The sequence below is a fragment of the Remersonia thermophila genome, chromosome 2 (assembly GCF_042764415.1).
Source record: "Remersonia thermophila strain ATCC 22073 chromosome 2, whole genome shotgun sequence".
Taxonomy (NCBI): Eukaryota; Fungi; Ascomycota; class Sordariomycetes; order Sordariales; family Chaetomiaceae; genus Remersonia; species Remersonia thermophila.
The window spans coordinates 214,745-238,370 of NC_092218.1; the positions used below are offsets into that span (position 1 = coordinate 214,745).

The 23,626-nt window shown below is 63.3% G+C and overlaps 9 protein-coding genes across 9 annotated transcripts; 6 read left to right on the forward strand and 3 right to left on the reverse strand.

Annotated features, from left to right (window-relative positions):
* Nucleotides 1-69: 69 nt before the first annotated feature.
* Nucleotides 70-2,058, reverse strand: VTJ83DRAFT_1516 (uncharacterized protein; the record flags this gene model as incomplete). Its single annotated transcript, XM_071007684.1, has 1 exon — nucleotides 70-2,058. The coding sequence occupies one exon, from the start codon at nucleotides 2,056-2,058 to the stop codon at nucleotides 70-72; it is 1,989 nt and encodes a 662-aa protein (XP_070868056.1).
* Nucleotides 2,059-3,570: 1,512 nt separating this feature from the next.
* On the forward strand, nucleotides 3,571-4,709 carry VTJ83DRAFT_1517 (uncharacterized protein; the record flags this gene model as incomplete). Its single annotated transcript, XM_071007685.1, has 3 exons — nucleotides 3,571-3,575; nucleotides 3,764-4,559; nucleotides 4,647-4,709. 3 exons carry the CDS (start codon nucleotides 3,571-3,573, stop codon nucleotides 4,707-4,709), a joined length of 864 nt encoding a protein of 287 aa, XP_070868057.1.
* Nucleotides 4,710-5,373: 664 nt separating this feature from the next.
* On the reverse strand, nucleotides 5,374-6,176 carry VTJ83DRAFT_1518 (uncharacterized protein; the record flags this gene model as incomplete). Its single annotated transcript, XM_071007686.1, has 4 exons — nucleotides 5,374-5,672; nucleotides 5,763-5,968; nucleotides 6,042-6,058; nucleotides 6,114-6,176. The coding sequence occupies 4 exons, from the start codon at nucleotides 6,174-6,176 to the stop codon at nucleotides 5,374-5,376; spliced, it is 585 nt and encodes a 194-aa protein (XP_070868058.1).
* A 484-nt stretch (nucleotides 6,177-6,660) lies between these two features.
* On the forward strand, nucleotides 6,661-7,955 carry VTJ83DRAFT_1519 (uncharacterized protein; the record flags this gene model as incomplete). Its single annotated transcript, XM_071007687.1, has 3 exons — nucleotides 6,661-6,887; nucleotides 6,945-7,020; nucleotides 7,113-7,955. 3 exons carry the CDS (start codon nucleotides 6,661-6,663, stop codon nucleotides 7,953-7,955), a joined length of 1,146 nt encoding a protein of 381 aa, XP_070868059.1.
* A 559-nt stretch (nucleotides 7,956-8,514) lies between these two features.
* On the forward strand, nucleotides 8,515-10,377 carry VTJ83DRAFT_1520 (uncharacterized protein; the record flags this gene model as incomplete). Its single annotated transcript, XM_071007689.1, has 1 exon — nucleotides 8,515-10,377. One exon carries the CDS (start codon nucleotides 8,515-8,517, stop codon nucleotides 10,375-10,377), a length of 1,863 nt encoding a protein of 620 aa, XP_070868060.1.
* An 825-nt stretch (nucleotides 10,378-11,202) lies between these two features.
* VTJ83DRAFT_1521 (uncharacterized protein) lies at nucleotides 11,203-12,211 on the forward strand (the record flags this gene model as incomplete). Its single annotated transcript, XM_071007690.1, has 3 exons — nucleotides 11,203-11,264; nucleotides 11,354-11,495; nucleotides 11,558-12,211. 3 exons carry the CDS (start codon nucleotides 11,203-11,205, stop codon nucleotides 12,209-12,211), a joined length of 858 nt encoding a protein of 285 aa, XP_070868061.1.
* A 950-nt stretch (nucleotides 12,212-13,161) lies between these two features.
* Nucleotides 13,162-17,123, forward strand: VTJ83DRAFT_1522 (uncharacterized protein; the record flags this gene model as incomplete). The annotated part of the gene is made up of 2 exons (XM_071007691.1): nucleotides 13,162-14,890; nucleotides 15,001-17,123. 2 exons carry the CDS (start codon nucleotides 13,162-13,164, stop codon nucleotides 17,121-17,123), a joined length of 3,852 nt encoding a protein of 1,283 aa, XP_070868062.1.
* A 1,230-nt stretch (nucleotides 17,124-18,353) lies between these two features.
* Nucleotides 18,354-19,445, reverse strand: VTJ83DRAFT_1523 (uncharacterized protein; the record flags this gene model as incomplete). The annotated part of the gene is made up of 3 exons (XM_071007692.1): nucleotides 18,354-18,851; nucleotides 19,105-19,182; nucleotides 19,392-19,445. The coding sequence occupies 3 exons, from the start codon at nucleotides 19,443-19,445 to the stop codon at nucleotides 18,354-18,356; spliced, it is 630 nt and encodes a 209-aa protein (XP_070868063.1).
* A 1,137-nt stretch (nucleotides 19,446-20,582) lies between these two features.
* VTJ83DRAFT_1524 (uncharacterized protein) lies at nucleotides 20,583-21,252 on the forward strand (the record flags this gene model as incomplete). Its single annotated transcript, XM_071007693.1, has 2 exons — nucleotides 20,583-20,739; nucleotides 20,903-21,252. The coding sequence occupies 2 exons, from the start codon at nucleotides 20,583-20,585 to the stop codon at nucleotides 21,250-21,252; spliced, it is 507 nt and encodes a 168-aa protein (XP_070868064.1).
* Between the last annotated feature and the right edge of the window lie 2,374 nt (nucleotides 21,253-23,626).

The following is a 23,626-nucleotide window of genomic DNA, read 5'->3' on the forward strand; positions in this document are numbered from 1 at the left end:
CACGTGCCCGTCGGCCTCGCACGTAGGTGGTGGTGTAGTAGGGTAGGGCCCTTCCCCCCCCCGCAGGTCTCAGGTGAAATCGTACACCATCAGGCTCGCCCTTGCGCCGCTCCTCTCCTTCAGGACGATGACCATCTCGTCGTCAAACCCCACCCAGTTCCTTCGCTCGTCCCAATCGTGAGCGGGATCGTTCCGCCGCAAGCCGTCCTCGTCGCCGCCCTGGCCGGCGCGCGAGGCCGCCCAGGGCCGGATCTGAACGCTGTTGCTGCTGCTGCTGCTGCTGCTGCTGCTGCTGCTGCTGCTGCTGATGCTGCCGCCGCCGCCGCTCCCCGCGACCCGGCCCGGCTCGAGCTCCCACACGCGCATCTCCTCGCCGCGGGCGCTCACGCTCACGGCCCGGCCGCGCGCCGTAATCTCGGCGTCGCTGATCCCCGAGGTGTGGCCCCAGAGCCGGATGCCGTCCGAGATGGACAAGGACGAGGCGGTTGACGTGCACAGGTGGAGGACGAGGGTGTTGTCGGGCAGCGTTGCGAGGAGGTAGGGGTGCGAGTAGCACAGCGTGGTGGGCCCCGGCTCTGGCAGAGATGCGGCGGCTGGCGACGAGGGACCGAGGTTGTCCGCGGCGCCGGGCCTGCCGCGTCTTGGGGGGCGGGACGAGGACAGGGCTCGGCTCGGGTGCGGCGGGCCGTCGGCATCGACCGGATTCGCGTATGCCAGCCGGCTGGTGATGGCGGGAGGCTCGTCCGCGTCTTGGCGGATGTGAAGGTCCTGGATGCCGAGGGCCCAGCCGCGGCGCGTCGAGAAGGTGTAGGCCACGGAGGCGATGGTCGTCTTGCCGGCCTTTCGGATGGATAATGCCAGCGGGGGCCTGGAGGTGCGCGAGTCCAGGGACGTGAGCAGGTACGGCGCGGGCAGCTTTCCGGCCCGGTCGGACCGCGCGGCGTCGGCGTCGGCGTCGGCGTCGGCGCCCGGACGGCGAAACGTGTAGAGAGACACCAGGACGGCCTGCGTCGCGGTAAGCAGGTAGGGATGCGAGAAGGCCATGGCGATCAGCTCCCCGTTGGTCGACCTCTCGTGGCGGTACCGGAGCTCCAGCCGCTTCTCGCTCCTGACCAGCCTCCACACCCCAAAGCTCCCATCCTCAAACCCCAGCGCCACCTCGGGCACCCCCTGGTCATATCCGCCCTCGTCGACGGCGATGGCGCTCGGCGCGGCGTCCTTGCCGATCCCCACCTGCGCGATCAGGCTCCTCGACTTGAGATCCCACGCCCGCAAGCCCTCCCCCCCGTCGGCCGTGACGGCGACGCCCTCCATGACCTTGACCAGCATCCTCCTGCCCCGTCCGCGCTCCTCGGCATCCGCATTCCGCCCCAGCCTCAGCTCCTCCACCGCGCATTTGCCTCTCGCCCAGTTGTACCGGATCTTGAACTGCCGCTTCCAATTCACCGGCGGCGGTTCGGCCCCGTCGTCCTCCTTCGCTGCCCTCCTCCCGCCCCGACCCTCCGCCCACAGCATCCTCCGGCCGGCATAGTGCACCCGATGCCACGGGCCGCGACCGGGGTCCAACCCCGCCCCGGGTCCGGGTCCAGGTCCGGGTCCAGGTCCGGGTCCAAGACCGGGTCCAAGACCGGGACCGGGACCGGGACCGGCCAAGCCGGGGATGCGCATGGCGCGAGGCAGGACGAAGCGGTCGTAGTACAGCTCCCTCCACAGCTGCGAGTCCGAGGACAGCGCGTGCATGCGGCGCGACACGGGCGCGACGGCCAGGAGGTGCCGGAGCGGGAGGAAGGAGAGGATGCGGACGAGGAGCTCGTCGGAGAGGCGGGTCAGGCGGTCGCGGGCGGGCGGCGAGGACCGGGTCGCGACGAGCGCCCCTGTCGTCCGCTGGCGCTTCTTCGGGGGCGGCGGGTCGGCGAGGCGGTCGTCGTCGTTGTCGTAGTCGTTGTCGTCGCCGTGAAGCGCGTCCGAGCCGGGGAGCCTCGAGAGGGTGTCGCATGCGGCATCGTCTGCGGGGGGCGTCGCGTCGGGGTCGGGCCGGGCCCGTTTTGTCCCTGCCATGGCTGAGGTAGGTGGGAGCTGCGCCGGCCTTGTGGTCGCGTCATGCATGCGAGCAAATCGTTGTACGAAACCTGTCGAGTCGACACCGGCGCGACCTTGTCCCCCAAGACCTAGTACCGTACCGAGGCAGATCCACCCAAGGGGAAAATGCGCGATCGTTGCGCTGAGGGACAATCAACGACGCCGCGACGGTGGGCCGGGGTTGCTGGATCAAGGTGGGTCTCGAGCGGGGCCGAGGGTTGAATTAAGCTTTGGGCTCGGTGGAGACAAAGACCAGGGTTGGCTGGTTCATGGGCTTGGCCTCAACACCAACACACAATACCTACATGCTGCTACTCTTGTACTGTAGGTCCTCTGCGAACCCAAGAAGCATTCTCGAGAGCCAGGGGTACATTGCGAGAATGCAGAGTGTTTGAAAAAAATAGATTTTTGAATCTTGTTTGGATTCAACCTCGTAAACAAACACCCCGGAGTCCGGACTGTGCAGACAAGCTCATCGTCAGAGCATCCCGGAGAAACAAAGCCACAGGTCATCCATAGGCAGATCAAACCTCAATTTCTCGAAAGGGAGCGGAGATGGTCTACGCACCAGAACTGCGGGAATCCCTCATCGTAACAACACAGACCAGTCAGGCTCGATCCCTTCCATCCATCACGGCCCCCTGGGCATCCATGGGGAACACGAGTGGCCGCTAGGCTCCTGATGGACGCGATTACGCCGCACTGGCTTGTCTATGCTGCCTTTTTTACCAAACAACGGTTAAGCACAGGAGCAGCCCAGCGGACAAGTTCCGAACCGCCCCGGGGAACCCGCCAGGGCCGGGTAAATTCCCCCCCCAGCCGTGTTGCTCGGGATGGACGCCGAGGGGGTGCGGCGTCATCCATGCATGGGGGATATCCCGAGCCAACAAGAGAATGAGCTGCCGCGTTCAGCTGTCGCGAGGAAATCAGACCGTGTCACATCGCGCCATGTTCTCCTCCCACGGCTCGGACTCTGGCGGAGGAGTCCAACTGTCAAAGATGGGGAAGCCCGGGGTGCTTTATGCGGTGGAACTGGCGCTCTTGTTGTACAGGGCCGGTTGCCGCCTTCGTCTGGTTCGCTCATGGGCCGTGTGTGAGTGAAGAGCTCATAGGCACGGCACCATATGGCAGGCTGAGTACGGACGGATGAGGAATGGGGGGGGGGCGGGGGCGGCGAGCGTCCTCTGATACTTTCCTGGTCACGGAGGGTGTTGGGTCGTGTCGGTAGTTGACCTCAAGGAGAGCAGCTGGAGACCGGCAGCGCGTGGCGGGTGACAACGGGAGTCGGGGGAAGGCAGCGGAGGAGAGTGCGAGGGGTATAGATATAGGCATAGAGGTATATATATCTGCATGATGGGCTGAACGGGGTTGGTGGTCCATCCTGTCTGTGGTCACTGGACGTCTTTCTCGCCGTCGTCGCCCGAGCCGTGACCGTGCTGTGCTGTACCTCTTTCACCGATAGAAACCCCGGGACCAGAACGCACAACTGCCATGAGGTCCGCTTTCGCTACCGCCCTGGCGGCCCTCGCTGCGAAGGAGGTGGCTGGCCACGCCACATTCCAACAGCTCTGGGTCGACGGGACCGACTATATACGTACCCCTACAGAGCCCCCCCCCTTCTCGCCAGCTCGCAGGCATACTGACACCCCCGGCACGGCACCTCCTGCGTCCGCCTCCCTAGCAGCAACAGCCCCATCACCGACGTCACCAGCCGCAACTTTGTCTGCAACGTCGGCGCGTCCGCGGTCGGCGGCAAGTGCCCCGTCCGGGCCGGCGGCGTCGTGACCGTCGAGATGCACCAGCAGCCCAACGACCGGAACTGCCGCAACGAAGCCATCGGCGGCGCCCACTGGGGCCCCGTGCAGGTCTACCTCGGCAAGGTGGCCGACGCGTCCACCGCCGACGCCGCCTCGGCCGAGTGGTTCAAGATCTTCAGCAGCGCCTGGGCCAAGAAGCCGGGGGGCAGCTCGGGCGACGACGACCACTGGGGCACGCGCGACCTCAACGCGTGCTGCGGCAGGATGGACGTGCCCATCCCCGCCGACCTCGCCGACGGCGACTACCTGCTGCGCGCCGAGGCGCTGGCGCTGCACGCCATGCCGGGCCAGTTCTACATGTCGTGCTACCAGATCACCGTCGCGGGCGGCTCGGGCACGGCCCGGCCCGCGACGGTGCGCTTCCCGGGGGCCTACGCCAGCAACGACGCCGGCATCCGCGCCAACATCCACGCGCCCCTGAGCAGCTACCAGGCGCCCGGCCCGGCCGTGTACGCCGGCGGCACCACCAAGGCGCCCGGCCAGGGCTGCGCGGGCTGCGCCAGCACCTGCCAGGTCGGCTCGTCGCCCAGCGCCGTCGCGCCCGGCAGCGGCAGCGCGCCTCCGGGCGGCGGCGGCGGCGGCGGCGGCGGCTCGGGGGGTTGCTCCGTCCAGGCGTACGGCCAATGCGGCGGCAACGGGTATTCGGGCTGCACAAAGTGCGGTGTAAGTGCTTCCGCCCCGATCGGAGCCTGGTTCTTTTGCCCAAGGGAGGCAGACGCCCGGAGCTGGCTGACCATGCGTGTTGTGCAGGAGGGCTTCACCTGCCGCGACGTTTCGCCTCCGTACTACTCTCAGTGCCAGCCTGGAGCGTAACGTCCTACAAAGACAGGACAAGGCTTGAGGAGAGAGGGTGGCCGGAGGATGACCCTGCGAAGCTCTTGGGCGAGCGTGTTCGCTTGGGGAAACAATGTGGACAGCATGCGCCGATGGATGGCTTTGCTTCAAGCAGGTCGTGTCAGGTAATACCGAGTCAAGAAAGCCAGATCAATCGCATGCCTTGAACATGCGTTCGTCATCAAGAGACGGCTTTCTCGAATGGCAAAAGCACCCGTCTTGTAGGTTCATGACGCCTTGTAGAGACCGCCTACTTCGTTGGCTGGCTGGCTGCTGGACTGCGATTCTTGGACTTCTCGTCCCGGTGGTATTGCCTGGCGCTGCGCCTGTCTGGGCCGTCCCCGCCGAAAACCACAGCTTGACGGTGCTTTCAAGGCCATGTTGTGTTGTCCAAACCCATGCGTTGCTCGTTGATGGAAGCGTCTCGATACGGGGCGGAGGGGGAAAAAGACCCCGTCATTCACGGCATTCCAGCATCGAGGGGGCAGAAACACGGGTAGCTCAACAAAAAGGAAACGTGTTGACGATGGCTTGGCCCTCGTCTGCTGTGGTATGTACACACCCGCCGCCTGAACCCGACAAAGGGGGTCCGCTCTCTTTTCGTCTCCGCTTTTCTCTTCCTCCCTCATGCTTCCTCGGCCCTTCATTGCGATGGCGACTGCCCCCCTTCCCGGGCCAGGCGCTCGGCCTCGAGCTCCCGCTCGGCCTGCTGGTAGTACTTGGCGGTGTCGACGCCGTGCTGGTTGTGGTTCACAAAGTTGAACCAGGGGAGGACGGAGAAGAAGAGGGCCGAGTAGCGCGACTGGCGGGCGGCGACGCCCTGCATGGCCGGGGTGAGACGGCTCTCGCCGTACAGGGGCTCGCCCCGCTTGACCTTGTCCACCATCTCGCGCATGTCCATCTCGACCTCGCGCGCGTTCTCCGTCATGCCGTAGAAGCGCACTGCCCCGCGTTAGCAGCCCGTGGATCCATGCACCATGCGTAGCGGAGGATGTCGAGCCTGGGGAGGAGGGGGTTGGGCGCCGGACGTACGGATGGAGCGTTGGTAAAAGTAGAGAAAGCCACCGGCGGCGCCGATGAATCCCGCCAGCCGCATGGCCTGGGCAAAGCCGCCCCTGCCGACCTGGGAGGGGGAGAACTTCTCCATGGCGTACAGCAGGCCGGGGCCGGCGGCGGCGGCCACGACGCCGTGGACATAGTCGGAGGGCCGCGCGTAGCGGATCACACGCTTGAAGTGTCTGTTCGTAGGAGGGGAATTGGGTCAGAATCCGTCGATGGGACGTGCCGGGGAAGAGGGGAAACGCGACGTACGGGTCATTATCGATGAGCTGTTTCAAGGTCAGCAAGGCAGCGGAACGACGACGGCAGCGGGTGGCAACTCACGGGATATTGTGTCTTGACCTGCTTGCTCGGCCAGGTATACGTCTGGGAGGAAGGGTTCGACATTTTGGCGGCCGACGGGGACGTCGTCGTCGTCGTCGTCGTCGTCGAGGGGCGAGAGGTTGCGGTCGATGGAGGTCCGTCGATTCGCCGCTTCGGGGTTGCATGAGCTTCGAGGTTGAGAAGCGGGCCAATGGATGCCTCAGGCTTCAACAGCCTAGCGCCACACACACGCAACACGCATGGCCGGTCAAGCCACAGTGGGGTGATCCCACCCCCCACATCTACCCCACCATCTCTTCCGCCGCCGCCACACCTACCGCCACATACACCGCCACATCTGCTCCATCAATCAATCGCTCCATCAATCAATCAGCGGCGCGTGGCACGTCGCGTCCGCTGCCATTGGACGCGTCCCCCGGTTTCAACCCTTGGGTCCTCCTCCAGAGCAAACAGCCGCAACCCGCTCCGTGCACCCCGAAAATATCTCCTTCCAACACATCGCCCTCCCTTTGAACGCTCGGGACGGAAACGTTGAATTCCAGTGGCCATGCCCGCGACAACAGCTTCAAGGCCGGCCGAGAACGGCGGCAACTTCGTCGACGACTACCTGGCCGATTGGGACCAAGACGATCTGTTCGGCTCCCAGAGCCCCGAGCCGGGGAAGAAGGACAAGTCCAAGGAGCCCGAGAAGAAGAAGGATGTCTTGGGGGTTGACGATGAGCTCAATCTGAAGCGGAAGCCCAGGGTGCCCCGGGTGAAGCTCGACGAGGCCCGGTCCGTACCAGGGCATGTCCCCCGCTGCTCCCAGGAGTCCTGCTGACCGACGTCCAGTCTGCTCTCTGACAAGGGAATTCCCAAACTGCGCAAGATGGGCCCCCGGCTCAAGTTCAAGGGCAAAGGCTACGAGGTACCGCATTGCTTTCTTCTCCCCACGACGTACGGCGTACGACGTACGACGTTCGACGTAGCTCTCAGCCCAGTCTAACAAGCCCGCCCCAGTTTGACGACGCCGCCCGGCTCCTTTCCTTCTACCAAGCCTGGCTCGATGACCTCTACCCCAAGGCCACCTTTCTCGACGCCCTCGCCATGGTGGAGAAGACGGGTCACAAGACGACCATGCGGAACGCACGCTTGAAGTGGATCGACGAGGGCAAGCCCAAGGCCGCCGAAGCCGACAACGATATCTTTGAAGAAGACAACCGCATCCATACCCGACCGGCCGTCGCGCAGCAGGCAGAGCGGGTCGCGCCCGTCTTTGAGAAGGCTGCTTCGGCGACGCAACAGCGTGCCAAGACGCCTGCGGCGGACAATCAAGATCCGGTGGCTGATGACGATCTCTACAACGCGACGCCGCTGCGGCCGGCGACGACGGCGAAGCCTGCAGGCAACGATATGCCTGACGATGATGAGCTGGATGCGCTCATGGCCGAGGTGGAGGGTCAACCCAGCACAGCTCCGGCGCCCAAGCCAGCACCCGCGGCACCCTCACGGAGCATTTTTGGCGGCGGGCCCGGAGGGCCGCGCGATGAGAATGATGATGATGATTACCTGGAAGCGCTTATAAGAGAAGCAGAGGAAGCCACCGCTCCGCCTCGACCCGTTCAACCTGCTGCCAACGGCGGCAGCATCTTTGGCGACGGCAAGCCGAAGGAACCAGCACCGGCGGCAGCGCCCGATGAAGCCGACGACCTGGATGCGCTCATGGCTGAAGCAGAGGCCGCTGCGGGGCCGCCGTCCAACGGCGCAAAGGGCGCTCCGCCGGGGCAAAGTGGCGGCGGGAATAAAACTGACGATTATGAGGACGACGAGGCAGTTTTGGCCGAGATGGAGGGTCTCTGGTAAAGCGTTTCGAGCGTCGCGACGACTTGTATGACGACCACGAGCCAAAGACATGGATGGAGGGCTCACGATGCATCCGTCCCTTTTCTGTGCGCTGTGTCATGTTGCTGAGGCATCTCCTAAGCGTATTTGGCAGCCTACGCAGTATGCCATGCTGCTGACAAACGTATAATATCCGCCTTTGCCGCCGTCCAGAAGGCGTCCGAAGCTCACCCCTTCGGATCCGGCGATGTCCGGGCTCTGGGCCAATCCAAGGCCGAGCTAGCTCCGTTAAACCGAGAGCCCCGGCTCAGACCCCGGTCCCAGTCCGGCTAGCTTCGGACCCCACCTTCGGCTCGGCGCAGTGGCAGCGCATCCTCTCCAACAAAAATACCACTATACTATAACGTCACCACCACCACCACCGACCACACTCCCACTCGAACACTACGTTGACTCAGACACCGATTAAAAGCTTGGCAATCGATCCATCCGCTTGCGTCTTGCCAAAGGAAAAAACCAGCAGGGCTCGGCACGCAACTTACCTGCTCGCCCTCGATTGATTGACCCCCTTGGCGGCTCGATGCTGCGCACACTGGCTACCCGCGTGCCCCGGCGCACCGTGACGTCGGCACCGTCGGCTTCGGCCCAGCTCGTCTCCCGCTGCACCTCCGTTTCCCATCCCGCCGTCGCCGCCGCCGCCGCCGCCGCCGCCGTCTCCCGTCGGTTCCTGTCCGCGTCCCGCAGCATGGCTTCCCTCCCGCCCGTCGACCCGCCGCTCCCGTCCAGCGCCCTGAGCGCTTCGTACCAGCTGCTCCCCGAGTCGGAAAAGGCCGGGGCCGCCGAGGAGGCCCTCCACGAGCAACAGGTCCGCGAGGTCGAGGCCTGGTGGGCGTCGGACCGGTTCGCGGGCATCAAGCGCGACTGGACGGCCGCCGACGTGGTCAGCAAGCGCGGGTCGCTGCAGCAGTCGTACCCCAGCTCGGTGACGGCCCGCAAGCTGTGGAACCTGGTGCGGGAGCGCGAGGCGGCGGGGCAGCCCATCCACACGCTGGGCGCCATCGACCCGATCCAGATGACGCAGCAAGCGCCTCACCAGGAGGTGCTCTACGTGTCCGGGTGGGCGTGCTCGTCGCTGCTGACCACCACCAACGAGGTGTCGCCCGACTTTGGCGACTACCCGTACAACACGGTGCCGAACCAGGTGCAGCGCCTGTTCAAGGCGCAGAGCATGCACGACCGCAAGCACTGGTTCCTGCGGTCCAAGATGTCGCCCGAGGAGCGCGCGCGGACCCCCTACGTGGACTACTTCCGCCCCATCGTGGCCGACGGCGACACGGGCCACGGCGGCCTCACGGCGGTCATGAAGCTGGCCAAGCTGTTCGCCGAGAACGGCGCGGCGGCGGTGCACTTTGAGGACCAGATGCACGGCGGCAAGAAGTGCGGCCACCTGGCCGGCAAGGTGCTCGTGCCCACGGGCGAGCACATCTCGCGCCTCAAGGCGGCGCGGTTCCAGTGGGACGTCATGGGCACCGAGAACATCCTCATCGCGCGCACCGACAGCGAGAGCGGCAAGCTGCTCTCGTCGGCCGTCGACGCGCGCGACCACGAGTTCATCCTCGGCGTCGCCGACCTGGCCGTCGAGCCCATCGCCGAGACGCTCGCCGCCATGGAGGCCCGCGGGGCCTCGGGCGCCGAGATTGACGCGTACGAGGCGCAGTGGGTCAAGAGCACCCGGCTGGTGACGTTCGACGAGGCCGCCGCCGCCCACTTCGCCGCCTGCGGCGCCCCCGAGGCGGCCGTCCGGCGGTACGCGGACGCGGTGGCCGCCGACCGCGACATGCCCATCTCGCAGCGCCGCCGGCTCGCCGAGGAGGCGACGCCCGGCCGGCCGGTGTACTGGAGCTGGGACGTGCCGCGGACGCGCGAGGGCTTCTACCACTTCAAGAAGGGCATGGCGGCGGCGACCAAGCGGGCGCTGGCGTTCGCGCCGTACGCCGACATGCTCTGGGTCGAGACGGGCGACCCCAACGTGCAGGTGGCGGCGGACCTGGGGCGGGCCGTGCGGTCCCGGTTCCCGCGCAAGCCGCTCGTGTACAACCTGTCGCCGTCGTTCAACTGGATGGCGCACGGCTTCACCGAGGAGACGCTCAAGTCGTTCGTCTGGGACATCGCCCGCGAGGGGTTCGTGCTGCAGCTCGTGAGCCTGGCGGGCCTGCACAGCACGGCGGCCGCGAGCAACGAGCTGGCGCGGCGGTTCAAGGAGGACGGCATGAAGGCGTACGTGGAGCTGGTGCAGAGGAAGGAGAAGGACCTCGGCGTGGACGTGCTGACGCACCAAAAGTGGAGCGGCGCCCAGTACGTGGACGCGGTGCTGGGCCACATTCAGAGCGGCAGCTCGGGGAGCAAGAGCATGGGCGAGGGTAATACCGAGAATCAGTTTTAAAATTCCCTACCTTCGGTTGGTGGGTATAGGTAGGGGGAGAGCTTGTTGTTATATGGACGGTGTACTGTATCCCGGCATGCTGTGTATCTACCTACCTACCGAGCAGGTAGAGAGAGCTACCTGAAGGTACGATGTATCTTGGCTACGGTAGCAAGCTAGCTAGTCATCTCGTTACCCTTGGCTCGTGGAGTGAGAGTGGGTGGAGAAGCCACAGCGCATGTGCCGCTAGCATACACAGTACATGCTCCGGTGTCTGTACAGATGAAAGGGAAAAGAAATAAACAAAATCCAATTTTCATGTCCTTTCCTGCCCTGTCCTTGTTCATCGAGGTAAAGATTCTGCAAGTACTAGTACGTGTACACGGTAAGGTCAAGGTCACATCGGACCCCCCTCTCCCTCCCCCAGCCCCAGGCCCAGCCCTAAGGCCTCATGGGAATCAAGTCCCGTCATTGTTCCAGCAGGTCCCGTCGGATGCCATCGGCCTGACGATCCGAAACACAGAGCCCGACCCGACTGCCACTGGGCGAGGGGGGCCCGCCGGAGGGATCCCATGACCCAAACCCCTTGATCCACCTGCACCGCATGCGCTGACCGCCAACCTAACTGCATTGGGGCCTTATCTCTCTCTCGCTCTCTCTTGATACCCCGCGTGCCCCTCAACACCAAACACCTCCGGCCTTACATACATTAATTACCAACCTAAGGTACCTCGCTTACCAACCTGGGGCAACCAGCAAAACGCCACTTCGTCATCCATTCAACACGGATTTTTTTTTGTTTCCTTCTTGACGCTCCTCAACTGCTGTCAACCACCCACTCTCACCATGTCCTCTTCGGGCCGTGGGCGTCTGGCTGGCAAGAATGCCGTCATCACCGGTGCCGCCGGGTACGCTGCATCCCTAACCCTGAAACAAGACTCTCCCTCTCCTCTCATGGAAGATGACCCAAGCTGACGCAACCCGACCACCCCAACAGCGGCATTGGTCTCGAGACCAGCATCCTCTTCGCCAAGGAGGGCGCCAACGTGCTCATGGCGGACATCTCGCAAGAAGCCCTCGACCGGGCGCTGGCCAAGGTCAAGCAGCTGGTGCCTGGGGCGGGCCGCGTGGAGGCCAAGGTAGGCGTCACACTCATCTTTCGCATGCCTCTTTGCGGAATTTCTGACATGACGCCTGGTAGGTCTGCGACGTGTCCAAGGAGGCCGACGTCCAGGCGGCCGTGGAGCACCTCGACGCCTGGGGCGGCCTCGACGTCATCTTCAACAACGCGGGCATCATGCACGCGCAGGACGCCGACGCGCTCGACACGCCCGAGGCCATCTGGGACCTGACGCACAACATCAACGTCAAGGGCGTGTGGTACGGGTGCAAGCACGCGGTGCTGGCGCTGCGGCGGCACGGCAAGGCCAAGGGCAGCATCATCAACACGGCGTCGGTGGTGGCGCTGGTCGGGTCGGCGACGCCGCAGCTCGCCTACACGGCCAGCAAGGGCGCCGTGCTGGCCCTGACGCGCGAGCTCGCCATCGTGCACGCCCGCGAGGGGTTCCGGTTCAACAGCCTGTGCCCGGCGCCGCTCAACACGCCGCTGCTGCAGGACTGGCTCGGCGACGACCAGGCCAAGCGGTTCCGGCGCGAGGTGCACTTCCCGACGGGCCGGTTCGGCGAGGCGGTGGAGCAGGCGCACGCCGTCGTGTTCCTGGCCAGCGACGAGAGCAGCTTCGTCAACGGCGCGGACTTCGTGGTGGACGGCGGCATGTCCAAGGCGTACGTGACGCCCGAGGGGCCCGCCGCCCCGGCGCCGGTGAACAACGCGCTCAAGGAGAGCTTGGAGTAGGGAGTGACCTGGCTAGGCGGCCCGGAGGGATGGGGGAGGGGAGCTGGAAACAGCAGCCGCTAGGTACCTTGGATCTCTAGATTGGTACCCACACGGGTGGTTCTAAGCAAGGTACCTCTACAGTGGCAGAGATGGTTCCTATGGAACGGATCCCCTCCCTGGAATGGAGTCCCCGGGGAGGCAGACATGATGTGCTGTATGTATGTATGCAGTAACCACCTGGTACCGGACCCAGATAAGAGAGGAGGTACCTTACCGGAAGGAAACTTACCTGGGTGATGTGTAGGTTGGGAACCCCAAGAGGCCATCAAATAACTACATACATACTGTAAACATGCCAATCATTGTTGCATCAACCAGTCTTTATTTTGTTTCTTTTCTTTTTCTATTTTGGAGCCTGTGGCAGTGAAGTGAGTGTTGTATTATAGGAGGTACCTACCTACCAGGTACCTACCTGAACCTGGAAGATGACCAAGGTACAGGGCAGTCAAGTGTAGTTACCCAATCCAATTGGGGAATCTCCCGCCCCTTGAGCCCCTCCCCCGCCGCCCTCCATGCCGCCTGCCCGCCTGCCAGCCGTTTTGACAGTGGAGTAGTTGGCTACCCCACTAGTTAGCTTCCATTCGGGCAGTCCCACCTGCAGTCCCAGAAGGAACCCGACCCCACGCCCCACTAAAACCACAAGTCCCATCTCCATCCAGGAAACAACAACCTGAAGCTGTTTCTAGGCTGAAGCACGACAAAGCTCTCCAACTTCATCTCCAACACAACTTCACTCCCTCCTCTCCCTTCCCCCCCCCTCAACCTCACCGGACCATCCATGTTCGGACTCTGCTTGTCTCGGATCCCGCCCCCATCTCACCGCCATCGTCATACCTAGGTACCCGCCTACCTACCTATCTGACCGGGCTCATTCCGACGGCCACGACCTCCCCCCCCACCTCTCCGTCATGGCTTCGGAATTGAGCGCAGCCATGCAACGGCTGCACTTCGACAACAACAACGACGACAACGACGGCGCCTCTTCCTTCGACCCCATCGATGACATCCTCGACAGAGTCGTCCCGCCCAAACCCCAGGTCCAGGACCTCGACCAGCTGCGTGCCGACCTCGAGGCCAAGTATCTGGCCCCCTCGCCCGTCTTCTCGACCGACTGGCTCGACCGTGTTCAGCAACGCTGGGACGCCCCCATCGACTACTCCCTCCTCTTCCGCATCGCCCCGACCCAGTCCCGCACCGTCACCCGCTTCGTCCGCCACGGCCTCGAGGGCCGCGTCACGGGCTACCGTCATGTCACCGTCCCGGCCTCGCACGCCACCGCCAAGAACAGCACCTCGATGCTGCGGAAGCCTGCCGCCAGGACCGACTTCGTGCGAGGCGGCGCCGGCTTCTTCCCCTTTACCCCCGGCGGCCTCGACAGCATCGAGTCGGCCGCCGCCCTCGAGGACCAGATGCGCACCTCCGCCTCCGCGGCCGGAAACGGCTCCGATACCCGCAAGAAGCTAGAAAAGGTCATCACCCTCGGCGAGGGCGGCCTGCTGGAGGTCGCCCCCGGCTTGTCCCGCGGCATCGACTTCAGCAAGCGGAGGAAGCTCGCCGATGCCGAAAGCGAGCGGCAGGCCAAGGAGGTAGAACAGGTGCTCGACCAAGAGCCTGAGGCTGCCCCCGGCGGGGACGAGAACGAGGACGAGACCGGTGAGAAGCCGCGCGCCGGCGGCGACGGGCACGGCACCCCTGAAGCGGAAGAAGAAGAAGAAGAAGAACAAGACGACATGGAGGATATCGACTCGATCCTCCCCGTCGAATTCCCCGCCTTGGAACCCCGGGGCACCCTTGCCGCGTCCAGCGCTAGGAAGGCCGGCCGCGAGTGGGCGCACATGGTCGACATCAACCGCGACATGCCAAACTTCCGCGAGCTGGTGCCCGACATGGCCCGCGAGTGGCCCTTCGAGCTCGACACGTTCCAGAAGGAGGCCATCTACCACCTCGAAAACGGCGACTCCGTCTTCGTCGCCGCCCACACCTCGGCCGGCAAGACCGTCGTCGCCGAGTACGCCATCGCCCTCGCCGCCAGGCACATGACCAAGGCCATCTACACGTCGCCCATCAAGGCCCTGAGCAACCAAAAGTTCCGCGACTTCCGCCAGACCTTTGACGAGGTCGGCATCCTCACGGGCGACGTCCAGATCAACCCCGAGGCCAGCTGCCTCATCATGACCACCGAGATTCTGCGCAGCATGCTCTACCGCGGCGCCGACCTGATCCGCGACGTCGAGTTCGTCATCTTTGACGAGGTCCACTACGTCAACGACTTTGAGCGCGGCGTCGTCTGGGAAGAGGTCATCATCATGCTCCCCGAGCACGTCTCGCTCATTCTCTTGTCCGCCACCGTCCCCAACACGTACGAGTTTGCCTCATGGGTCGGTCGCACCAAGCAAAAGGACATCTACGTCATCTCGACCCCGAAGCGGCCCGTCCCGCTCGAGCACTACCTGTGGGCCAACAAGAATATCCACAAGATCGTCGACTCGGACAAGAGGTTCCTCGAAAAGGGCTGGAAGGATGCCAACGCGGCCCTCCAAGGCAAGGACAAGCAAAAGGCGCTCCCGCAGGCCGGCGGCGGGCAGTCCTCGTCCTCGCGCGGCGGCTCCCAGGGAGGAGGCCGCGGCGGTCGTGGCGGTCAGCAGCGCGGAGGAGGCCGCGGCGGCGGCGGCGGCCAGCAGCGCGGCCGAGGAGGGGCCCGCGGGCGAGCCACGCTCCGGGCCACATGGGCCGCACCGGCCGCCCAGGCGGCTTCACGTCGGCGGCCCAGGACCGGACCTTGTGGGTGCACATGGTGCAGTTCCTCAAGAAGCAGAACCTGCTGCCGGCCTGCATCTTCGTCTTCAGCAAGAAGCGCTGCGAGGAGAACGCCGACGCCCTGAGCAACCAGGACTACTGCACGGCCCAGGAGAAGAGCGCCATCCACATGATTATCGAACGGTCCATCGCCCGCCTCAAGCCCGAGGACCGCGTTCTCCCGCAGATCGTCCGCCTGCGCGAGATGCTGTCGCGCGGCATCGCCGTCCACCACGGCGGCCTGCTGCCCATCGTCAAGGAGCTCGTCGAGATCCTGTTCGCCCAGACGCTGGTCAAGGTGCTCTTCGCCACCGAAACCTTCGCCATGGGCCTGAACCTGCCGACCAGGACCGTCGTCTTCTCGGGCTACCGCAAGCACGACGGCCACTCGTTCCGCAACCTGCTCCCCGGCGAGTACACCCAGATGGCCGGCCGCGCCGGCCGCCGCGGCCTCGACACGGTCGGCACCGTCATCATCGTGCCCCCCGGCGGCGACGAGGCGCCGCCCGTCGGGGACCTCCGGCAGATGATGCTGGGCGAGCCTAGCAAGCTGCGCTCGCAGTTCCGCCTCACCTACAACATGATCCTCAACCTCCTCCGCGTCGAGGCGCTCAAGATCGAAGAGATGATTAAGCGCAGCTTCTCCGAGCACGCCACGCAGCAGCTCCTGCCCGAGCACGAGAAGGGCGTCAAGCTGGCCGAGGCGGACCTGGCCAAGGTCAAGCGCGATCCCTGCCCCGTCTGCGACGTGCACATGGACGACTGCCACCAGGCCGGCGAAGACCACAAGAAGCTCACCGAGGAGCTGTACCGCCTGCTGCTCGCCAACGCCGTCGGCCGCAAGCTGTTCCAGCCGGGCCGCCTGATCGTCTGGATGAAGGACGGCGTGCGCACCCCGGGCATCCTGCTGGCCGAAGGCGCCAGCATCAAGAGCAGCGCCACCGAGCCGACGCTACACGTTCTCGAGATCCGCACCAACCGCGACGCCCGCAACGACACGGACCTCCTCCCCTTCGTGCCGGCCTTCCGCCGCCACATGACCCCCCTGCCGCAGGCCCGCAAGCACGTGTCAACCAAGACGCTGCACATCCCGCTGGGCGCCGTCGTCTGCCTGACCAAGCACGTCACCAAGGGCGTGCTTCCCGACATTTTCGGCAGCGGCGAGACGCAGGCCAAGGCCAAGGACAAGCTGCACCAGATCTGCCGCACGGCTTGGGATCGAGACATGTGGGACGAGATGGATCTGGGCCGCATCAAGGCGCTAGCCGTCCACGATGCCGCCTCGAAGCGCCGAGACATGGAGCTGCGCATCCAGCGCTCCCCGGCGGCGTCTTGCAAGTCCTTTCTCAAGCACTACGCCATGTGCCACGACCAGTGGGTCATCCAGACGCAGATCCAGGAGCTCCGCAAGGCCCTGTCGGAGCAGAACCTGCAGCTGCTGCCCGACTACGAGCAGCGCATCCTGGTTCTGCGCGACCTGGGCTTCATCGACGCCGACAGCCGCATCCAGCTCAAGGGCAAGGTGGCCTGCGAGATCCATTCGGGCGACGAGCTCGTCCTCACCGAGCTCATCCTCGAGAACGCCCTCGCCGACTACGAGCCCGCCGAGATCGCCGCCCTGCTCTCGGCCTTTGTCTTCCAGGAAAAGACCGAGTCCACCCCGCGCCTGACGGCCAACCTCGAGCGCGGCATCAAGACCATCGTCGACATCTCGGAGCGCGTCAACGCCGTGCAAACGCTGCACCAGGTCGCTCACGTGGGCGACGAGGGTGGCAGCGCCACGGGCCAGAACGGGGGCGGCGGCGCCGGCGGCGGCTTTACCTCCCACCCGCGCTTCGGCCTGGTCGAGGTGGTGTACGAGTGGGCGAGGGGCATGAGCTTCAAAAACATCACGGACCTGACGGACGTGCTCGAGGGCACCATCGTGCGGACGATCACCCGGCTCGATGAGACATGCCGCGAGGTGAAGAATGCGGCGCGCATCATCGGCGATCCCGAGCTCTATCAAAAGATGGCGGCCGCGCAGGAGATGATTCGCAGGGACATCACGGCCGTGGCAAGCTTGTATATGTAATGTGATCATGTGTGATCTGCGAGCTGCGAGCTACGAGCGGCAAGCTCTCGTATCGCGCTGGAAAGTTGCGTCTGGTGGTGGTGGTGGTGGTGGTGCTGCTGCTGCTGCATGTTGTCCCGAGCTGGACGACCGTACCGGACTGGAGGCGGGGGCGGGAGGTCAGGTAGCGGCGGGTTGGAGGGGGGGGTGGAGGAGGAGGAGGAGAAGGAGGACGTGGTGGTTGCCGGGTGCCATGCCCGCTGTAGGGCGTTGTTGGGTGATGAAATGTTGTTGTTTTTGACGGTTTGGCAAGCCAAATCTCAAACCCGATAGCGTTGCACGACATGGCAAGGAAACCAAGACGATAGGAAGCGCATTCACACCGCATGAGACACACCAGGCTTGACGTGTCCATGGTTGAGGGAAACAGGGTAATACACTACGCAGTACACAGCAGATGGGACGGAGGGATCGGTGGGCAGGACTGACGCGTCGATCGGCCAAGACAAGATGGCCCGACCGTGTCTCAGCGAGCAAAAAAGCAAAACGCCTTTGTACGCTATTGCGATATGGTGTGCCCGATCCCAGAGAGCATCTGAATCATGGTGTACGCAGACGCAGCAATCCAAACCAAAAGGCTCCTCAATTCGTATTCGATTTCGCGGGTTCCGGACTCCGATACGCCAAAACGCCAGCAAAGAAACCCCCCTCCCCCCTCCCCCTTCCTCGCCCCCCATTATTCCCTGCCCGCAGCCCGTTTCCTTCACCGATCACCAGCCAGTTTGCCGTCGAGGCAAAGCAACGCAAAGCAAGGCAAGGCAAGGCAAGGCAAGGCAAAGCAATCCCAACCTGCGAGCCCGCTGGCCAGCCAGCCAGTTAGCCCAACCACCGGCCGGCCCATTCGTGGCCATCGTCATCATGTCGTGTCGTGTCGTGTGTGTATGTGGGCGGGTGTGTGTCTGTGTGTGTGTGTGTCTTGCTCGGAGACCATGCTCCTCCCCCATCTCATCCACCACCCGCCTCACACCTCTCTCTCTTTCTTTCTTTCTTTGTCTCTGTCTGCTCTGTCTGTCTCTCTTCACCTCCCGCTTATTCATCCTTGCACGTGGTCTGGCATCATCGTCAGCTCAACTCAACGCAGCACCAACCCTCCCTCTCCCCCCTTTGACGTTTCCTTCTCTTTGCCTTTCCTTCCCTTCTTCCCAACCACCACCGTCACTTGGGGATTCTAGTTTTTTTTTTTTTTTCTCCTCACTCCCGCAGCGCCCTCAAGCGCTGCGTCAAGGCGTCTTCCACCTCGGGGGCCACGGGCTCGGGCTCCTTGACGGGGTCCTCCTTGCTGGTGCTGGCCTGGCGCAGCTCCTCGCCGAGCTCGAGGCCGGCGTCGTCGGCCAGCTTGCCGAGCAGCTCGTGGACGGCGTCGTCGCTGACCTGGACGCTGGCGCTCTGGGTGACGGCGTCTTGGTAGATTCCCGTGCTGACGGCGTACTCCTCGTTCTGGGTGCGGAACTGCTCGAGCGCGAGCAGCGTGCGCTCCGGGTTGGCGTTGGCGCGCTGGGCGCGGGCCATGGTGCGCGACGACTGCGCCATCATGGCCGTCATGCGGTTGAGCGCGTTGTTGGCCTGAATCTGCGCCAGCGACAGCTCGGCCATGTCGGCGGCCTGGTCCATCTGCGCCGCGATGGCCTGCTTGGCCAGCAGCATGCGGGCCTTTTGAGCGGCCTGCGCGGTCTCGCCCTTTTTGAGGAGCTGGAGAGAAACGGGGCGGGCCGGCGGGGCCGGCGGTCACGGGTTAGCGATATGTATGTTTTGTGTGTTTGTCCTGTTATGTGGGTTTGCCAGGTTGCTTGTGGAGGCGGTTTCGCGTTGCGGAGGGGTGGCCAGAACCTGGTGGGTAGAGAGAGAGAGAGAGAGAGCAGAAAAGGGACGGATAGCCAGGCCGGCCGGCCGGCAGGCCGGGGGGGGGAGGGAAGCGGGGGGGCGGGGGGGACGATGAACGTACGGTCTGGATCTGCTTCTTGAGTTCGTTGTCCTGCTTAGCGGCCTTCTGGGCCTCGCGACGAGCTTGCTTTGCGTTGAACTGTAACACCGAGAAAGAAAGATGAGGGGGCGGGGCGTGTGTGTCAGTCTACAGAGCGTACAAGATTCGAGACTGCCATGGTGATTCCATGTCTGTCGTGCCGCTTGCTCAATCGAGAACGTGGCAACGACCGACAGCCGACACCACCACCAACAACACACCGCATCGCGATGCTGCTGGCGCGGGGGCAAGGGGGAGGGGCGGCGTACCCGAGCCTGGAACTCGATCTGCAAGTCACGCGCAAGCTGCCGGTTATTAGACATGGCGTCGGCGGCGGCGGCGGTGGCGGTGGCAGCAGCGGCGACGACAGCTGGGTTTGAAAGAGAGAGAGTCTGCGTGTATGTGCGTGCGTGCGTGTGTGTGTGTGTCTGTATTATGGATGTATGTGTCTGTTCAGGTTGGCCGGTTGAGCGCGTGCACGGGGTTCGGGTTCGGGGTTCTGCGGGTGGTGCGTTTGGGGATGGATTGAAGGATGCAAAATGATGATGTGTCGGCGATAGCGGCACGTCCAGGTGGTCATGAATTCCAGGTTACCCGGATTGTCTTGGGGATGACGGGATGCGAATGACGGGATGACGGGGGGGGAGGCAAACGGGGGTTCAGCCTGACAGGCAGATCACCCCGGGGCACCTCAGCCAACGTCCGTCCGCCCTCCTGTTACCTCCCGTCCCCCGCTGTTGTCCAGCGCCCTCTGTCCAGTGCCCTGTGTCCAGCGTTATAGTAGGTCTGTTCTGGCCGGCCGCCCCTCCCTCCCCTCTAACTGAAGGACACCAGGGGGGTTCCCAGACCCTGGCTTGGCTGGGGTTTCGGGCACAGCGAGGCGCCGGGCTTGGCTAGACCGACACATGCGGCAACCGGTGGGAGGGGGTGGCTTCCGATCCACGGCAAGGTAAAAGAGGCGTGGATCGACTCGGAAATCCTGGCGGGACCTGCAGCGCATGACGCATGTCTGTGGCTGGTGTCGAGGCCGGCACTGTGGCTGACGCCGCGCTGTCCCTGGAGGCTCCCTGGGCTTGGCCGGCCGGGCCTGAACATTTTTGCTCCATCGGGCAGCCGCATCCCCTCGGTGTAAGCTGGTGAAGCGTGCAAAAGTGGGTACCGGTGGGCCGGGCAAGCCACAGTCCCCCCCCCCCCCCGACCCGCCTTTGTCTCGAGGCACATGGATGGGTCGAGAAAGAAAGTTTTGAGATTTTTTAACCCGCCAGTCTCAACCTGCCGGCGGTCAGTCGGTGGCTCGGGAACAACATAAAGGTTGATTTTTCTCCTTTCCCCCTTTTCCCCCACCCCGACCCTACCCTACAGCCTCTCGTCCCATCCCCTCTCGGATCCCCCAGAGACTCCCACCTCTCCATTCCCACAGACACACCGAGCAGCCTACGGTATCTAGGTCCCCTGCAACCATGTCGGCCGTGCGGAAACACAACGTCAGCACCTTCCCTCGTCCGCCAATCGTCGAGAGGATAAACCGTCACATCCAGATCAAGTGGCACGGCCAGCTATTAGTCGACTGCCCTCCCGGCGAGGCCTTCTGGGTGCTCGAGGCTCATCACGCTCCGGGTCCGTTTTCTTCCCCTTGCTTTTGTTTCCCCTCCCCGCCCTCGGCCAACAACATCCACACCAACAACCAAGCCCCCGTCCGCCCCGAGGAGCGGCGGGGACGATCCCCTCCTCGGAACAAGACGAAAAGCTAACGACGTTTGTCCCTTGGCCCCTTCAACAGTCTACTACGTCCCGCCTAGCCGCGTCCGCCTTCCTCTCTCCACCACGCCGCGCTCGACCTTCTCCGAGTTCCACGGCGCCGCCACCTACTACGCCATCATGAGCCCCATCTCGGCCTCCGAGATCATCAGCAACCGCATCTGGTCTTACAACGAGCCTCCCAAGGAGTACGAGGCCCTCAAGGGCCTGCTCGCCTTTTACGTCGGCCCCTGGGAGTGCTACGTCGATAACGAGCGCGCCCAGGCTCCTCCCGGCGACTACTACGGCGGCTGGGTCACGAGCGATATCGAGGGGCTCGTCAAGGCCCCGGCCCCCCACCAGTGGCAAACTGGCTGGGACGGCGTGTTTTAATTGAGGAATGGGGGAGAGGGAGAGAGACTTTTTTTGGTGCGCCGTATGGCTCATGTCTCTCTCCCGCTCTCCACATCTATCTCTCTCTTTTATTCAATCTCTCTCTCTCTCTCTCTGACTTTCTCGGGGCTCCTCACGGGTGGGGAACAGGAAAGGAAATAGAAAAAGTTACAATAGCATTCACTATCCGCCGGCCGACGCGGCTTCCCTGCGAAATAGGCGCGGGAATCACGGGAACGTCGGTTGGCTTTGTGGATCAAGCATCTTCGGTGTCCGCGGCGTTGGGGAATGGTAAACCACACATCAGGAGGCATTGGGCAGGTGCTTGTGGAGCGTTAGACGGGTCGGCAGCATCAGAAAGAATGGATTGCTTCTCAGCGCATTTCAAACAAAGTCATGCCCTGAGACGTGTGTGTGTGTGTGTGTGTGTGTGTGTATGGGTGTGTGTGTGATGACGATGATGACGATGACGATGGAATCTATTGTGTGACACAAATCAACGCCGATGAGATGTTTTTACGGGCTCTCTTTTGTTTTCCTCTTTTATTATTATTTTTTGGCTTCGCTCTGCCCAACCCTGCTGCGGTAATATCACCTAATTACAGCAAGGCTGTTGCCGCAGCCGGCGAAACCAAATCGACGCGCCGCCCAACACCAGGTACCCATAGCGACGAAGCAACAGAAAGTGCGGAACCCAGACAAACATGGCGATCGACGCCGCATGAGATTCCTTAGTATGGAACCTGTCGAATCGGCTCCGCCACGTGGGAACGTTGAAGGATCGGTGGCTCGAGTGGCTCCCGGGTCCCCGTCCATGTGCCCCGGGGCCGCCCAACCTGACCTGTCCACCTCGTGGAGGTGGAGAGGGCTACGGGGTCGAGGCAGCCTTGGTGGGAATTGGGCGAGTTGCCGGTACTAATACGAATTGTACCCAACCTTCTGCTTCCTGCCCGTGATACCTCATCTAATTATGCTTTCCTTGTTTTTGTTTATTTTTTTTTCTTTTTTTTCTTTTGTTTTATTTTGAAAATAAAAATACACGAGGAACGAAAAAAAAAAAAACACCGAAAAAAAGGACAAAAAGAGAGTACATCCAGTGATTGCCCTTTTGGGACGCCGTGGGTGGTTGGTTGAAGAAACATCTGCCCAAGCACACCGTGTGGCGCAGGTGCTGTTGCTGATGCCTATCGGCAACAATACTTCTCTTGGCCCTTATTACGCAGTACCTACGTATTCGGCAGGTCGGGTGTTGAAGATTCGATGCCTCCAGACACTCCCTCGGGCTGCGCGCTCGGGCCGACCAGGCCAGGTTTCCTTCCCTCCCCCCCCCGAAAGAGGGCGCGCCGGGAGAAGCGTCGTCGTCATCGCATGACGCGCCTGTTGCGACAGCGCATGCGCCCCCGTGCAGCCTGTTTTTCGACGTCGAGGCTGTCGTGTCGCATGGTGAGAGGGGCGGCCGGCTGCTTGGGGGGTTCACCCTGCTGTGAAACTCGAACAAGAAACCGGGATGATTCATGCACCTTTGAATGACTTTGTCTCTTTTTTTTCCTGGCTGCAGAAAGCGGCAGCGAGCGCAAGGATGGAGGCTGACCGAACGATGAGATCTGCTTTGTTTTGTTCCGGAATTGGCACACCAGGCAGACCGTGGGGGAACGCCCCCCCTTTCTGTGTGACTTCTGGCCGCAACCGATGAGTAGGGGAGGTGGAATTCTGTGGTCGGTTGATCTTCAACGCCCCGTGTTTTCTTTCTGCGCTACGTGCTCCGGCTTGGGAGCACGACGCGCTCAGAGGCTTTTTGTTTCTTTTCTTTTTTTTTCTCTCTCGCAAAGCATGTATTGCGCTCTCGGCAGGTGAACATAGTCATCGTCGCTAAGGAGAGCTGGAGAAAGACTCCGGTTCTGGCTCCGGCTCCGGCCCCGGCTTGGGCTCCGGACTCCGGACTCCGGGGATGACAGTACCGCGGAGCCCGGGAGGAGACCGAACCTCAAACCCGGGCGCTCGCTCCGCGCTTCCGTCGAGTAATGCTATCCCTACCCTCCAGAAGGAGACGGGTGTTGGAATTGGGGGGGGCTGGCACGACAGAACGTCTACAGAGTACAGAGCACCTCGCCGCGTAGGTATGCTGGTATGCTGCATAAGGAGGGAGAATGCTACACTGGTCCTGCGATTACTATATACTATGCGCTCCAAAATGAATTGCATTCTTTCCCGATACTCTATTGGACAAGGCCTTCTCAACGCCGGCGGCCCGAGACGTACAAGACACGGCCGAAGCGGGCGGAATGCCAGATCGAACTTCAACATTGATGCGCGTGCAGAAACCGGTCGGGCCATGCCCGGCTTCTCTCCGTTCTTCTCGAAGGACGAAACCCGA